The 15,909-nt window shown below is 63.0% G+C and overlaps 2 protein-coding genes across 4 annotated transcripts; both read left to right on the top strand.

Moving 5' to 3' along the window:
- Positions 1–793: 793 nt before the first annotated feature.
- On the top strand, positions 794–4,469 carry TAGLN2 (transgelin 2). Of its 2 annotated transcripts, none has more exons than XM_064474856.1 (5): positions 794–951; positions 3,276–3,472; positions 3,549–3,723; positions 3,795–3,897; positions 3,979–4,469. In XM_064474856.1, exons 2-5 carry the CDS (start codon positions 3,293–3,295, stop codon positions 4,118–4,120), a joined length of 600 nt encoding a protein of 199 aa, XP_064330926.1. In that variant the 5' UTR covers positions 794–951; positions 3,276–3,292; the 3' UTR covers positions 4,121–4,469. The 2 variants fall into 2 exon arrangements, with proteins under 2 accessions (XP_064330926.1, XP_064330927.1); XM_064474857.1 differs by lacking the exon at positions 794–951 and adding an exon at positions 1,186–1,322.
- Positions 4,470–4,566: 97 nt separating this feature from the next.
- CFAP45 (cilia and flagella associated protein 45) lies at positions 4,567–14,045 on the top strand. Of its 2 annotated transcripts, XM_064474854.1 has the most exons (12): positions 4,568–4,912; positions 5,024–5,116; positions 8,199–8,335; positions 10,372–10,513; positions 11,142–11,312; positions 11,571–11,749; positions 11,998–12,127; positions 12,428–12,574; positions 12,656–12,769; positions 13,045–13,238; positions 13,465–13,689; positions 13,892–14,045. In XM_064474854.1, exons 1-12 carry the CDS (start codon positions 4,910–4,912, stop codon positions 13,992–13,994), a joined length of 1,638 nt encoding a protein of 545 aa, XP_064330924.1. In that variant the 5' UTR covers positions 4,568–4,909; the 3' UTR covers positions 13,995–14,045. The 2 variants fall into 2 exon arrangements, with proteins under 2 accessions (XP_064330923.1, XP_064330924.1); XM_064474853.1 differs by having other exon boundaries at positions 4,567–5,116.
- The last annotated feature ends 1,864 nt before the right edge of the window (positions 14,046–15,909 follow it).

The following is a 15,909-nucleotide window of genomic DNA, read 5'->3' as shown; positions in this document are numbered from 1 at the left end:
GACGCCATGGGTGCTGGGGACACCATGTCCCTGCGGTGCCTGCAGCCCTCCAAGCTGTACCGCTGCCACCATGGCCAGGCCCTGGTGGTCCCCACCACCATGTCCCCTGCCACCATGGTGACTCTGACCGCTGCTACCACAGCTGGACCCTGTCACCATCACAGCCTTCTCCTCCACTGCCACCATACCAGGCTCTGTCTCCACCACGGTCAGGGCAGCCCCCATATCCCCCTGCCACTACAGCCCCCCTTGTCCCCACCAAAACCATGATGTCCCTTGAATGCTGTGGCCAGCCTGTGCCTACCCCAGCCACTTTGTCTGCACCCCAGCCCCTGTGCCACCCTACCATCACAGCTGCCTTGTCCCCACCAAAACCCCTCTGTCCCCCTGCCACCCTGTACCCCACTGCCACCATGGCTGCCTTGTCCCCAACACAGCCCCTCCATCCCCTTGCCACCCTATTCCCCACTGTCACCGCAACCCCCTCTGTCCCCCTACCACCATCCCCCACTGTCACCACGACCCCCTCTGTACCCCTGCCACGACCCCCACCCTGTCCTCACCACGACCCCTGTGTCCCCCTGCCACCACGGCTGCTTTGTGCCTACCAAAGCCCCTCTGTCCCCGGGCCACTATGGCTGCCTTGTCCCCAGCACAGCCCCTCTGTCCCCTTCCCACCACGCCATCCTGTCCCCCACCGCCACCACGACCCCCTGTGCCCCCCGCCCCCCCACCCCCACCCCGGCCGGAGCCTCCTCCCCGCGGGGCCGCCGGGCGGGGCGGGGCTGCCCGGGGCGCGGTGGCGGCGCGGCCCCGGCCCTGGCCCGGCGGACCCGCCCCGGGAGCGGGCGGTACCGGGCCGCCCCCGGCCGCGCTGACATCAGCCGTGAAAAGGGCGCGGGCGGCGGCATCCGCCACTGCCGCACCGGGACCGCGGGATCGGCGCCGCAGGTAGGGCGGGGCGCGGGCAGCGGGCAGCAGGTGGGGACGGGGACCCGGGATCCGGGTGGGGACAGGGATGGAGATGGGAACCGCGGTGGGACCGGCCACTCTGCCCTAAAATGGCCGGGGCCACGCTGCCCTGGGGGCCCGGAGCGGGGCCGGTCCCCTGGGCTGCCTCCGCCGCCCTGCCCCGCCCCGCCGGGTTAACGGCTCCGGGAAGGGCCGGGCTCTGCGCTCACGGAGCCGCCGGGACACGCGGCCGCGCCCGGGAAGCGGGACCCGGGTGGGGCTTCCGGCCCCGCCACCCTGGGGTGCGTCCGTCCCGGGGCTGCGGTACCTCGGAGCCGAGACCCGGTCCCCTCCTCCCTGGCCCCGGGGTGGTAAGTGTCCCGGCCGGGCTTCGTCCGGTCCCCTCCCTGGTGCCGCCCCACCCCGGTGCCTGCGGGGTCCCCGGGGTGGCCCTCTTCTCTGTATGGCCACCTCCGCGTCGAGCCTGGGCTGGCTGGGGTGTCCAGTGTGGCTGTCTCCCGACCAGGGGTCCCCTCCCCACTGGTCCTGGGGGCCATGGGGACCCTAGTATGGCCATGCCCTGGGTACAGTCCCCTCCCTGCTGCTCCCGAGGCGTCTTAAGGGGTGTCCAGAGTGACCCTGTGCTGACTGGGGTTCCCCCTCTGCTGGCACTGGGTGTATCTATGGGGTCCCTAAGCTCTCTTTGGGAACACCCATCTGGCTGCATCCCTGCTGGGATCCCCTCCCCACTGCCCCGGGATGCCTGGAGGGTCCCCAGGTTGGGCGTGCCCCAGCTGGCCTGGGCACGGTCCCCTCCCTGCTGTCCGCGGGGCTGCTACGGGCTCCCCGCGGGGGGGGGTACCCCGGCCGGGCTGGGTGCAGCCCCTTCCTGTGGCGTCCGGGGGGGTCCCCAGCACGGCAGTGGCGCAGCTGGGCTGGGTCCGGCCCTCCCCTCCCGTCTGGGCAAGCCCCAGCTGTGTCGGGAAATCAGCCCTGTCTGCACCAATTTCAGCTCCTCTTTGTTTCCCAACGCCTTGGCCCCCAGCCGGGCGCTCCCCGCGCTCTGGGGAAGCCGGCTCACTCCCTGCGGGGGCTGCCTGCAGCCCAGCCCTCGCCCCGGGGAGCCCCACGGCGGCTGATGGCTTTTGGGGGACGGCCGGCTGGCCTAGGGTGGCCGCAGCACTGAGGCTTCATACGGCTGCCCCGCTGCTGCCACTGGCTTCCTCGGGGGCTTGGGGTTGATTTGCCTCCTGTCCTGATGAGCAGGGGTGGCTCATCCCCTGGCTGCTCCTGGTGACAAGAGCCCCAGGCTTGAAGCCAGGCGTGTGATGGGCTCGAGCTCTGTCCCAGGCTAAGCCTGGTCTCCCCAGGCATGGGCTGGGCTCCCCAGGCTGGCAGCTGCCACACGTCCCCAGCTGGGGCTCAGGCACTGGGGCTGACAGGGGCACCTGCATCCCTCAGGAGGGAGCAGCACGTGGTCCTGCTTCTGTGTGCCAGGGTGCCCCCAGAATGCCAGGGGTGCAGGACTGGATGCAGGAGGCAGTGCACAGCCCAGGCAGCCCCATGTGCCCACTGTGTTGCTGGTGGGCAGAGGGGTCCAGACCAGCCCAGGGCTTGGAGCCCCCCCAGCTGCATGGGCAGGGCAGCCCTGGTCCACTTGCGTCCCCCCATGGGCACTGCACAGCCTCCATCCTTCCCAGCGTGGGTGGTACCGGCTCTGTGGTGCACTGGTAAGAGCCGTGCCCGGCCATGGGACCTGCCAGGTCTGGCTCCTCTGCTGGGGTGGGGGCACCGCTGCCAGCAGCCCCGGGCCCTGTGCTCCTGAGCCAGTCCCGGATCTGGCACCTGGCCTGAGCAAACGGGTGAGCTTCGCAAACAAGCTTCGACCGGCAGTGGGTGCCTGCCAAGTCCGCGCGTGCTTGGTGGGGCCGAGCCACAGGGACAGGGATGCTCAGGGCGGCGGGGTCCAGCCCCAGTGCTGAGGGGCTATGGTGCTGCCCACCCTGCCCAGGGCCAAAAAGCCCTGTCACCCTTGGGTGGGCACGGACCCAGCGCCCACTCCTGGCCAGCTGGGCAGGAAGAAGGCAGGGCAGGGCAGAGCCTGGGCAGCGCCTGGCACGGGTGATAAGGCGCTGTGCCGGACGTCCAGGCAGCCTGTCTGGGCAGGATGGGGCTCTGCCGCGCTGCTGGGGAGCAGCTACCGTGCCTGCTGTCACCTGCTGTCCCCAAGGGGCTCCACCACGCTGTGGACACTGGGCCATGTCCGTCCCATCCCGGATGTCCCTGTGTGATCAGAGCCACTGATGGGAGTCTGATCTCTGCAGACCCTCCCGCCGTCAGGATGGCAAACCGGGGACCGTCATATGGCCTGAGCCGGGAGGTGCAGCAGAAGATCGACCGGCAGTACGACCCTGAGCTGGAGCAGGTCCTGGTGCGGTGGATCCTGGCGCAGTGCGGTGGGGATGTCGCGCAGCCGGCGCCTGGCAGGGATGGCTTCCAGCAGTGGCTGAAGGATGGCACCGTGAGTACCCCCAGAGCCAGCTGGGGCAGGGGGCCACCACACCATGCCGCCTGACCCCTGGGTCCCTCCTGGCCAGGTCCTGTGCCGGCTCATCAACAGCCTGCACCCGCGGGGCCAGGGACCAGTGGCCAAGATCCAGGCATCCGCCATGGCCTTCAAGCAGATGGAGCAGATCTCGCAGTTCCTGCAGGCGGCCGAGCGCTACGGCATCGCCGCCACCGACATCTTCCAGACTGTCGACCTCTGGGAAGGTGAGCAGCTGGGTGGGCATGCGGGACGGGGACGGATGGGGACAGGGCTGAGCCTGCCTGCGGTCTTGCAGGGAAGAACATGGCGTGCGTGCAGAGGACCCTGATGAACCTGGGCAGCCTGGCCGTGGCCAAGGGCGATGGGCTCTTCGTGGGAGACCCCAACTGGTTCCCCAAGTAGGTGGTGGGTGCTGGGGACAGGGTGGCATGCCAAGCCATGGGGTCCCACAGGGACACTGACAACAGCCATGCCTGCAGGAAGTCACAGGAGAACCGGCGCGTCTTCTCCGAAGACAAGCTGAAGGAGGGCCAGAACGTCATCGGGCTGCAGATGGGCACCAACCGGGGCGCCTCGCAGGCTGGCATGACAGGCTACGGCATGCCCCGCCAGATCCTCTGAGCGCCCACGCTGCCCCCTGGCCGCCCCCCGCATGGCCCCCCATGGGCCCTGCCTGTGAGGGGCCCCCTGGGGCTGCCCTCCAAACTGCCTTAACCCCACACACACCCACGGACCAGCTGCGTGCCCCCCAGCCGGGGCACCTGCCCCACCCGCCAGTATTTCCAGGACCAAAGTCTTTTTTTATTATTATTATTTGGCTGGGCACAGATGGGGGGGCTGCCACACTGCCCCCCCCCCCGCTGTGCCCACAACCTCTCAGTGCCTTGGGGGCCACAATGCCCCCCCAGCCCTGCTGCTGTGCTGGGGGGGGGCCCCCCTGTGCCCCAATAAATGGCTCCTCTTCTTTCCAGGCCTGGGCAGTTGTGGTGGGGGGACCTGGGCTGGAGTGGGAGGCACTGGGGGAGGAGAGAGCCCGGGGTGGGGGGAGCTGGGCCCGGGAGTGGTTGGGGGGCCCTGGCCTGGGTACGCGAGGACCCCACTGCCTCGCACCATGGCATGGAGGCTGCCAGGCCACGTGGAGGGGCGGGGCCCGTGTGGAGGGGCGGTGCAAGGGCTGGAGGGGCGGGACTGGGAGGAGCAGGGCAGGGGCTGGTGGGCGGGGCAAAGGCCAAAGAGGCGGGGCTGGTGGAGGCAGGCAATGGCTGGCGGGCGGGGCTAGCTGGGCGGGGCTAGCACCACAGGCCCCGCCCCGCCCCATAGAGCGCCCTCCCACCGCCCAGCGCGGCCGTTGCCAGGGGAGCGGGGTGGGCGTTGCCATAGCGACGGGCGGCGGCCGCCGAGCGGAGCGGGATGGTGAGCACGGCCTGTCGCGGCGCACCGGGCCCGGGACCCCGCTGTACCCCGCGCCCCCGCCCCCCGGCCCCCGCCGCCGCAGCCCCACCATCGCCGCTCTCCCCCCCACAGCCCGCCGGCCGTGCCCCCAGCCGGCCCCGCGGCCGATGCGGGAGGAGGGCCCGGAGCCCCACGGCAGATGAGACGCTGTTCGGGGAGAGCCGGGTAAGGGGACCGGGATACCGGGAGGGCACCACCGGCTGCCCGACCCCCTGCACTGGGCAGGGCCGCGGCGGGAGCTCGGGGTGGCTGGGAGCTCCCCGGGCCGGAGCCAGCCCCATCCCGCCCGGGGCACCGCGGTGCCGGGGGTCTTGCCCGGTGCTCCTCGGCTCCGGCACCCTCCGGGCAGGGAGGTCCCGCTGCCTCGGCCCCTCGCACCTCTGCTGCCGGGCCTCATCCCGCCCTGCCTGCACTAGCTCTCTTACAGGAGGCTTTTCACTATATTGCCTCCATGGGCACCATTCTCCAAATCTCCCGGGCGTGGGATGCTGTCACACTCCTCGCCATCCCTCCCCGAGCCCAGCCACCTCCGCCCCCTGAATTCCTTCAGAAGACTGGGGGACAGAGGACTCCCGCTGCAGGACCCCAGCATTCAATTCCTTCTGGGAGGGCGCCAAATCCACCCCGCCTCCTGGGAGCATGCCAAGGCCCACCAGAGCAGGGGCTGCGTGTGCCTCTGTCCTCCTTGGTGCACCCACACACCCCCCTGCAAGCTTCCACTTTTCACAGAGTAATTAGTTAATTCGTGAGGCAAGGGAGGCTCAGGAGGTGGGACACCCCGGTGAAGGAGAGGAGCTGTGTTAGGAGGTCTGTACATGAGACAGCAGTTATTTCATGTGGGATAGAGAGAAAGTCCTTGGAGCAAAGGCTGGAAGCTTCCAGAGCAGCTTGTTGCCAACATATTTAGACTTTCATTAGGGAGCTACGAAATCAGTCCCCTTGGAGACGAGGCAGAATTGCAGCAGGTCTCTGACCTCCTGGCTGGATGCCCTGGCCATTGAGAGGGGAGATAAACAGAGAGCAACAGCCCTTTCCTCTCTGGTCTTGTAAGGAAAAGGCTTGCTTCCTCCACGCTTGTCCCTCAGCTGTCCTCAACTCCCACCGGAGATCCAAGGGGAGAGCTGCAGCCACTATCACTGAGGTGGACGATGGCATTTTCCAGACAAGGGTGTTGTTTTGGATGTCCTTCCCTCACTGCTGCTTCCCCCACCTTTACTGACTCTCCTAAGTGCTTGCCCCATGGCAGGTTGGGTTTATGGCTGCATCCTTTTGCTCTCCCCACAGTTTGTGTCATCTCTGACACAGATCGAGGCATGAGGGCCAGGCTGGACACTGCTGGAGTTTGGTCCGGCTCACACTCGCCATCTCTTTGGCTAACAAAATGTTGGGGGTGTCTCCGCCGGGGCCATGGCGGGCGGGCGGCTGCCACAAGGGGACTGCACAGTGTTCGAGGCATTTGTCCCTCTGCGGGGGTGTGTGTTTGTGGCTGTAATTTCCTCTCCTGGGTCTTATCTCTTGAAACAAATCTGTCTGAAGGGACTTGCCAAAACCCTTTGGCTTTTCAGAGGAGAGGAAGGAAGCGTGTAATGAAGATTAACTATGCTCCCAACTGGAGGCTGCGTGGACAGTTTGCCTCATGGGGCAGGAGGTTGAGAGCGCTCCCAGCAACCGACCTGCTCCAGGGCTGCCAGGTGCATGTGCCTTGGAATCCCTGCGAGCCAAGGAGCCCCAGGCAGGTTTATGATCTGTTATCTCAGTGGCCTTCGAGGCAGTTAGATAAAAGTGTCGTAACACTCATATGGGTGTCAGTAGAGTTCCCTGAGACTAATTCAGGTCTAGTCCAAGGAGTTCTCCTGGCTTTCGGGGACAACATGTGAGCTGGCTGCAGGGAATAACACTATTATCTTTGTTTGCATGGGTGTTTCAGCACCAAACCCTTTAATTCAACAACTCGCGCTTGGGGCCCGTGGTGGCTGGGAAGCTGCTCCAGTATCTGCCATGCTGGGCTGTGGGAGACCTCGTGGTTTGGGGTCATCAGGCCTGTAGAATGGAAATATTGCTGGCAGCAAGTTCCCAGGGACCAGCTCAGTGCCTTGCTGGCTGTAGGGTTTGTTCCAGCAGTCGCTTAGGATTTTAAAGCTGAACGAGTAAATAGAACTACAAGGGTATCCACACATCTGTGTGTGCCTTCGCTTAGCTCTTGCGGTTCCCTGACCTGGGTGAGGATTTTGCTTGGACACCTATGCTGTGGTTGGGATCGGGGAAGAGACCTGGGCTTGGGAAGCTGAACCTGCCCTGCAGCTCAGGTCTCCTGGCCTGGGACCGTCCCACTCAGCTGCAGGAGGTTTGCTCTGCAGACCAGGGCCTGTGCCGAAATGCTGCCTCCCGTGGGATTGTCATTAGCCCTGGCAGAGCTTCACCCCGAAGGGAATGGATGCCTGTGTATCGCAGGCCACGTGGCCTGATCAGATGTTCCCATGGGGTGTCCCCACACATGTTCAGGACATCCCTCTGCTGCTCCCACCCCTCCAGAGGCACCCAGCGCCCATCCTGCCCTGGGGTGCAGAGCGGGGTCCCTGGGTCACCCCGCAGCCGGGGGATGCTTCACTAGGTGGCAGTCTCGGCTCAAGCAAAGGGACCGGCACCAGTCGAGGCCACACTGGGAGGACTGGTTTCTGCCCGGTGCCATCTGCCAGTTGATTGCCCTGCAACGCCAGACCTCGAGCTGTCCCTGCTTTCCCCTCCCCAGAACCCCACCGACAGCCCCCAGTGAGTTTGGGTCAGTCTGGATTGGTCTTTCCTGAGTCTGTGGGGCTCAGCAGGACAGAGGTGCTGGTGGCCACCGGTGAGCTGCCCATCCACTCAAGGTAGCTGAGATGATGCTTGAGCATTTGTGAGGTCTTGTCCTGAGCAAGCAGCTATCAGCCCATCATTTACTTCAGGGCAGAGTGAGAGACTGATGCCAAGATTTTTATAGTAAAACCAGTGCTATAGGGGTATTTTTGGTTCCCCCCGTGTCCTCATCAGGCCTTCAGTGCTGGGGCTGCTGAGGCCAACAACCCCTTCCCATGCCCAGCTTTCACTGGTCGTGCTGGTGTGAGCGGGTGTTTGTCAGAAAGTGTCCTGAGCTCACGGGTACCTGGGGCCTCTTGTGCACAGAGCACCCCTGTGCCCAGGAGCCAGAGGCAGAGAGCTGAGCACAGGACGGTAGCGGGAAAGCTGTAGGAAACGCCATCCTTTCTTGCAGAGCCCGCAGCAGTCATGCCCCGGCAGCCCCATCGTGATCCTTCGGGATGTGCAGACTGCCGCAAAAGCGTCGCCCGCTGGTGGGCACAAGCCCACAACCATTCGTCTCATCACCAAGGACTTGATCCGTGACCTCGTGTAAGTCTGTGCCCAAGTGGCAGCTCCGCGGAGCTTTCGGGGACCTGCGTGTCTGTCACAGCACCATGTTTCAGAGTTTTCCCGCTGTTTGCCAGGACATCTCAGAGGAGGAGGGATGGGCAGCAGCGCTCCAATGCACCTGGCTTGGGTGGCAATGGAGCTGGCAAGCGCTGAGTACTGGGCGTTTTACAGAGGCACTGAATCATCATAAGAACCAGTAAAAAGCAACATAAAACCTTCTCAGCAGCCAGAAAAGCTCCTTCTGGGCTGAACAGCCCCCCCCAGGGTGGCAGTGCCCCCCCCGCATATCAAACACTGCCTCCCATGCCCTGATACTGAAAAGCCCCATGTGAGAAAGGCAGCGGAGCATCGCCTGCAGCCCCTGCGCACCAGGAGCTGTGCGTTTCTCTACAGGGATGTTTTATAAGCAAGGCTGGACTGTGAGAACCCTGGCCCTAATTACTACACCTCGTTAAAAGCCTGCGGCACATAGACGAGAATAGGGCCATTATCCTGGCCAGCTCCAATTTACCCTCATTTTGACCTCCCTAAATTTTCCTTGTAGTTGTCGCTCAGTGCGAAGTTCATCTTCGCTTCCTGTTTTGAACCTCCGTGTAATGCTCTTACAGGCCATAAAACGTGACGCCTGCCCCACAGATGGTTTGGGTTTGGGGTTTGTGGAGAGAGTGCGCAGAGGCATTGGTTCAGGCTTTCAAGGCTGGTACTTGGTTTTATACGTCCATGTTCTTACTGAGCCCTGCTGACGAAGCTGAGGGCCAATTTCCAGATGTGTCGTGCGGCCGCAGCTCCAGCTGAAGCTAATGGAAACTGTGTGTGCTGGTTTAATTCCTGAAAATCAGGCCCTAGACGTCCCAGGCTGGTCACCCAAACAGTGAGACAACTAAAGCAGTGGCCACTGTATCATTACATTTATTAGTGCCGTTGTGACCATTAGCCAGTTTTTAAAGCGTCCTGGAATCCGATGCTGTGATGCAGCTCTCGAACGATCATTATGCAGGTATCTGTTCATATTCACAAGGGTGGATGAAAGGTGACACACAATAATAATGAGTAAATTCTTAGTCCTTAACATCTTCAAAGTGCTCGCTGCCTTTGGTTAATATACGCTCCGACACCACACGCGTCACCATGGTATCTGAGTAATACAAAGGGTAATTAACTCCTTACAACTCCCCTGGAAAACAGCCCCGTATTATTATCCACATTTTTACAAGTGGGGAAATGGGGGCACCAAGAGCTTCAGTGATTTCCTCTAAACCACAGCATGAGTCACGGGCAGAGTTTGTGGCTCTGCAGTGTCCTGCAGAGCCAGGGCGACGGCTGGAGGGACACCTGCCAGCGCTGGGAGGGGAGAGGGTGCTCTGTGTTGGGGCAGCGCAGCGTTTCCTCGTCTTGCGCTGGGTGGTTTCCCAAGGCCGTGGAGCCGAAGCCGAACCGTGCTGCGCAGATCTGGAACTGGAGCAGGCTGAGTGTCCTCGTGTAAAGGCAGCGTCTGCTCCCCAAACTCTGTCTGCACTGAACAGGATTCAATCCAGCACGCGGGAGCAGTGACAGTCGGGCTAGGGGCAGGGATGAGCAGTGTGTCCCACTGGAAAAGGGGTCAGGGCAGCGATCAGAAATTTCCCAAATGAGGGCTGGGAAGGTCAAGTTGGACTGAAATACTTTCAGTGCTTTTTTTATTGGGGCTGACTAGGCCCATGCTGAATGTTTTGGGGTTTTCCTGGGAGGCCCCTGGCCACCCTGCTGAGCATCCTGTCCCCTGTGCATCACGGCTTGGTGCTGCTTTCACTGCACTTTCTGTTTCTTCCTGCCCCCCGTCTGGGAGAGTCGGGTCTCCACAGCTCAGGCGCTTCCTGCATTGCTCTCCGGTGACTCCTGGTCACAGAGCTGCTCCTGCCCCTGGTGCGGGCAGCCCAGTCCAGTCCCATGGCCAGGCAGGGAGGTCAGTGGGGCAGGGAACAGAGGGAGCTGTCAGAGATGCCGTGCCACTGACTGCTCCCTCTCTCTGGGCCCAGCGTCCCTGCGGAGAACCCAGCAGCATCCCTCATCATTGGTTGGGAGGATTTCCAGCGCATTAAAGAAGCAGCTCAAGTCCTGACCAAGGAAGAACGTGAGGCCAAGCTGGCAGCCCTCAAAGCAGAGAAGGAAGCTGTTCTTGTAGGCATTTTCCCTCCTGCCTCTTCTTTCCCTGCTTGCTGACAGGTCTCGGGCTGTGGGCGGAGGTGGATGTGCCCAGGTAGAGCCAACCTTGTGGGCCAGACACACGCCAGCTGGAGCTGTCCCCAGAGCTCTGCTCAGGGGCCACCACCTTCATCCCTCTTGCAGCCATGTTTTGGTGTGCCCTTCGCTGCCAAGGCAGCGTACAGGGAAGGCAGCGCGGCCGAGTGCCTCGGGTCTCCTCTGATCCCCAGCCCAGGATGGGCTGTGCAGGATCCCTGCGGTGGGGAAGGAATCCCACTCTGGCTGCATCCAGCAATCCCACACTGTTTGCTCCCCCAGGCTGTGGTGACTCCAGAGGCTGTGATGAAGTCTCTGTGGTACATTTCTGCCACCCTGATGCAAAAGGAGTGGGGTGTCTTAATAGGGGTGTGGGAAGGGGTTACCCAGCCCCTGTGTCACAGCTGGAGGAGCCTGCCGTGGCCCTCGGCTCTGTGCCAGGGACGTGGTGCGCTGGAGCGTGCCCCTCATGAGCCAGGCTGCCCCGCAGCACCCTTGGGCAGGCTCAGCCTCATGGGTCTGCCCCAGGAGGGTGTCCGGCCTTCGGCAGTCCTGCCTGTTCCCCCAGGAGGCAGTGAGTGAGCGCAAGAGCGTGGCGAAGCAAAGGGCTGTCCTGCAGCAGCAGACGGGGAAGCTGAGCGAGCTGGAGGAGGAGGCGCGGGAGCGGGCCCAGTACCTGCTGCAGCGAGCAAGCAGGATGCGGATGGAGCAGGAAGACGAGATCAAGGAGTTCAGTGAGGTAGAACCGGGGGCTCCCTCGTGTCAGCCGCACTGCAGGACCTTCTGCAGATGTTAAGACCTCTCTGAGCTTCCTGCTCGGGCAGGCTGCTGACAGCCCCTGTGAGCTCCATCTAGCCACTCTACCTAAACCCTGCTCTACTTGTTGCTACCCAGGGTCTTCCTCGCCTTCCCTTTTCATCCTCATCATCTGTCTGTCTGTCCCTGCTGCTGTTGCCAAGTCTGGTTTGGAGACCAGGGAGACCTTTTGTCCCCACAGCTGATCCTCGGTGCCAAGTGCCACATGATCCGTGACACGCAGATCCTCGAGAAGCAGCTCATCGCGAAAGAGCTGGAGGAAGAAGAGAAGCGCCTGGCCAAGATGATGGAGGTGGAGAGGAAAAAGGCTGATGAGATGCAGGAGGAACTGGAACGCAGGAGGAAGGAGGAGCTGATCAGGTTTGCCGAAGGGTCCCTCTTCCCCGCAGCAGCATCCATCTATTCCCAGGATAGCTCCAGCAAGCTCCAGCAAGCGCAGGAGCTGGGGTAACCTACAGCTGCCAGCTTAACACCTCAGCACACCTCCCAGTCACAGCGGCTGGACCAGGCAGCACGAGGCAGCAGACGCACCACCCCATGTCTGTGCTGGCATTTCTGCTTCTGGGAGTGGGATGGAGCCGGAGGGAAACCTGCTTTCTTCTTTCCAGAGGGAGGCAGGAGCTTGTGAAGCAGATGGAGCAGAACGCAGAGGAGCAGGCTATGAGAGCCGAGCAACGGGACCAGGAGGCACAGGAGCTGCTGGAGTACTTGGAGCAGCTGAAGATGGAGGACCTGAAGGTGCGACCAGTGACCCGCCAGGGAGCAGGGAGGGCTGGAGTTAGCTTTTCACCTTGCTGGAAGGGTGACCCAGTGCTGCGTAAGTCAGACTTGGTGTGTGAAGACAACAGCCAGCAGAAATAAAGCTCTGGTCTGCTGGAGAAATTGAGGCATCCTCAGAAAGTGACCCGAGCTGCTGAGCCCTCCCTTGCCCCAAGTGTGTTGGTGGGCCCTCAGGAAGGCACACGGGGCGGAGCGGAGGGAGCAGTCTGTGCTGTGGCGCTTTTCCCGTCACCCTCGGACCCTCTGCACCATTTTCAGGACTTGGAGCGGAGACAGGAGCAACAGAAGAAAATCCAGGCTGAGATTAAGCGCATCAATGATGAGAACCAGCGGCGCAAGGAGGAGCAGCGGGAGCAGGAGAGGATGGCAGACGAACGGGTGCTTGAGTACCAGAGGCAGAAGATGGTAATAGGACTGACCGTGTGCGGCGCTGGCATAGGGTCAGCGGGCAGCAGAGGTGCTGCCACGAGGCTCTGTCCCATGCAGGAGCGTGAAGCCAAACTTGAAGCTGAGCAGGAGAGAATCCGTCGTGAGAAGGAGAAAGAGACGGCACGACTGAGGGCCATGCAAGAGAGGGCCCAGGACCACCAGGCAGAGCAGGTGAGCAGCTTGCTGACACACAATGTGCTCCCATGCTGGCTGACTCGCCACCTTCCTTGTCACCACCCCAGCGAGGTGGAAGCTCTCCTGGATGTGGTGGGTCTACTGGGGCTTCGCAGGTCTGGGACTGGCACCTGGAGCCAAGTGATGTCCTGGAGCAGTGCTAGCCATGGCGCTGGCAGAGAGCCAAAACCATGGTCAAGTGTTTCCATACCCCACCCCCGAGGGAAGCCCTCCACAACCCCCGCAGCATCACCACTGTCCCCCTTTGGCAGGACGCACTGAGGGCCAAGCGCAGCCAAGAGGCTGCCGAGCGAGAGTGGCGGCGCAAGGAGAAGGAGGCGGCACAGAGGAAGGTCGAGGTGGAGCAGATGCTGAAGCGGAGCCGCCTGGAGCAGATTGCCCAGCGAAATCACAGCATGGCCGTGCAGGTGCAGCAGGACCGCCACGAGTTCGAGAGGGTCCTCAGGTGAGAGGGACAGTGCTAGGAGCTCACTGGCAAGATAGTTGGGCCCTACCCTGTGAAATGGGGCCGAGGGATGGGTGACACTGTGGCAGGGGGGATGCCGTGGGGGCTCCCAGCAGCAAGTCACCCCAGTCAGTGGCTCTGGTGCTGACTGAGGCCCCACGGGCAGATTGTCGGCACGTACGGGGCCTGGAGTGGGGCCTTTTAACTGCCTCGAGCAATCCCGCAGGGCCCAGCAGGAGCAGATGGAGAAGGAGAAGGAGGAGGAAGCGCGGAGGGCAGGTCTGCAGCTCGCCCATGCTAACGATGTCCGGCGCCAGATGCGGGAGCGTCAGCAGCAGCTGGCGCAGGAACGGGTGGCTGCTTTCGAGGAGTGCCAGCGGCTGGAGGAGGAGGCCCGCCAGCGCAGCCAGCGCATTGCCCAGCTCAAGCAGCTGAAGATGCAGGAGCTCAGGTGCTGTACTGCCAGCGGCTGCTTACTCCTCTGGTTCCCTGCATGTCCCTAAGTCCTTCCTGGCTTCCCACCATCTCCTGACCCCTGGGCTACCTCACAGGTTCCTTTGCATCCTCATCAAATGGGATCCACTGTGGGGACATGGTCCTAAAGCTCAGGTCTGCTGTAGCACAGGGTGCCTGATGATTTCTTTCCTCTGCAGAGCCTCCGGCATCCCTGAGAAGTACTGCGCCCAGGTGGAGCGGAGGGCCCGGAGCCAGGCTCAGCCCCATGAGAAGTGGAGGTCCAGTTCCCCAGCAACTTAGGGGTTTCCATTTTCTTAGGCTGAGGTTTCTATGAACAAAGATGTTTATGGAGCAGTGTCTTTCATCCTTCTCTGGCTTCAGGTTTGCAGCCCAGGAGCTGCCCTTGGAGCTGGAGTAGCCCTGAGGCTCCTTGTCCGACCTGTCCCCCTCCCAGGGCAGAGACGACCCCTTGCCCATCTCCCCACATTTCCTGGGAGGGGCCTCAGAGGGTCCAGGAGTGTCTCCAGGCCCTTGGTACAGCTCAGTGTCACCACCGAAGCAGCTCGGAGCAGGGTGGATGTTCCCAGCCCACGTGGGGTGGCTCAGGTAGAGTCCCCATGAGCTAGGCAGGCTCTTCTCCACGCACACAGCCCTGGCCCTGGCTGCCCACCTCTGAATCAGCCCTAGCAGTGCCACCGTCTCACCAAGGTGTCACCTCCAGACCCTTCTTCAGAGGCAAAATAGAGACTGGAGCATGATGCAAACATTTAAAATCCATTTGGATAGGGACCGGCAGCTTCAGAGGGCTGGGATCCCGTGGGAGTGGCTCTGATTAATTGTCAGAGCAGCTGAAAAATAAGGAGAGTTGGCAAAGGCGAGACTGCCCAGGGCAGGGGGACGGCTGGGAGGACTCTGCTGTGAGCACTGAGCTTCCTCCAGGCTCGGTAAATAGGGAGGACGGAATGTTGTAGCCTCTTGTTATCTCTACCCTGTCTCTTCTCCAGCTGCTCTGTGTCCCCATGCCGTGACGGAGCGAGGCACAGCAGGGATGCCCTGTCCGTTTTGGGGCAGGGGCTGAAAGGCATTGCTAGTGCTGCACTCATCTGCCACCCAACCTTAAGCAAGCCCCTCATGACCACCGAGCTCTCCGCATCCTGGGGCCTTGGCACCCACAGCCAGCCCAGAAAGCTGGTGCTCTGCACCAGGCTCGGCTGCCCACACCTCCATCCCTGGTTCCCAGTGGCCACATGCTGGCCATGTCACTCTCGGTCGCTGCCCAAGCCAGGGAGTCACAGCCTTGTTCTAGGCCAGGCTCAGCCTGGAGGGTTTCAAAGCCACCGTGCCGGCCACGCAGAAGGGGCTGTGACCGCTGGCGGGTGGCTGGGGTGGGGTGGGGTGGCTTCCCCACCCTTCCTGCATGAGCAGGGCTCCCTGTGCCGAGGAATGCAGGAGTCACCAGCTGGGGAGCCAGCGCTGTGCAGGCAAGGAGCTCGGAGCCATGGTGAGACACGGCCCCGTCACGGTGGGAACAGCCGCTGTCACGGCAGGAACGGCCCCCGCTACCCAGGAACTGCCCTGGCAGGCAGCACCCCCCGCCAGCCGGTGCTGCCCTGGGGCCGGGCTGCGCACAGGGGCCCCAAAATCACAGACGCCACGAAGCACGTGCTGGGCTCGGCCCCAGTTCCCAGCATGGGGCCGGTAAGGGTTAACTGGCAGCGGTGAGCTCAGCTTGGGGCCAGTAAATGGAGCAGCTCTTGGCCCCGGGGAGTGTTTGGGACCGGCTGGGTGGTGCTGCCGAGCTGGCTGGGGCAGTCCTGGTCTGGAAAGCACCAGCATGGCCGAGCTGTGCCGCGGGGCATGGCACGGGTGAGCCAGACGTGGGGCCTGACCCTGGCCCACAGCACCAGAGCAGCCCAGTGTGGGGGCTCAGCCAGCTCAGCCCCGCCAAGGGACACGGGCACGGAGAGTGCCCATGGCTGGAGCTTCCCATGGGGCTGAGCATCCCCAGCAAGGCTCCCAACACCCACTGCCCAAGCGTCCCTGTCCCAACCCCTCCACCCGCTGCCGAGCGTCCCTGTCCCAACCCCTCCACCCGCTGCTGAGCATCCCTGTCCCAACCCCTCCACCCGCTGCTGAGCATCCCTGTCCCGAACCCTCGACCCGCTGCCCGAGCATCCCTGTCCCAACCCCTCCACCCGCTGCCAAGCATCCCTGT

The sequence above is a fragment of the Phalacrocorax carbo genome, chromosome 28 (genome assembly GCF_963921805.1).
Source record: "Phalacrocorax carbo chromosome 28, bPhaCar2.1, whole genome shotgun sequence".
NCBI classification, from domain to species: domain Eukaryota; kingdom Metazoa; phylum Chordata; class Aves; order Suliformes; family Phalacrocoracidae; genus Phalacrocorax; species Phalacrocorax carbo.
The sequence above is the reverse complement of the archived record's forward strand: the minus strand, read 5'-3'. Positions and strand labels throughout refer to the sequence as shown.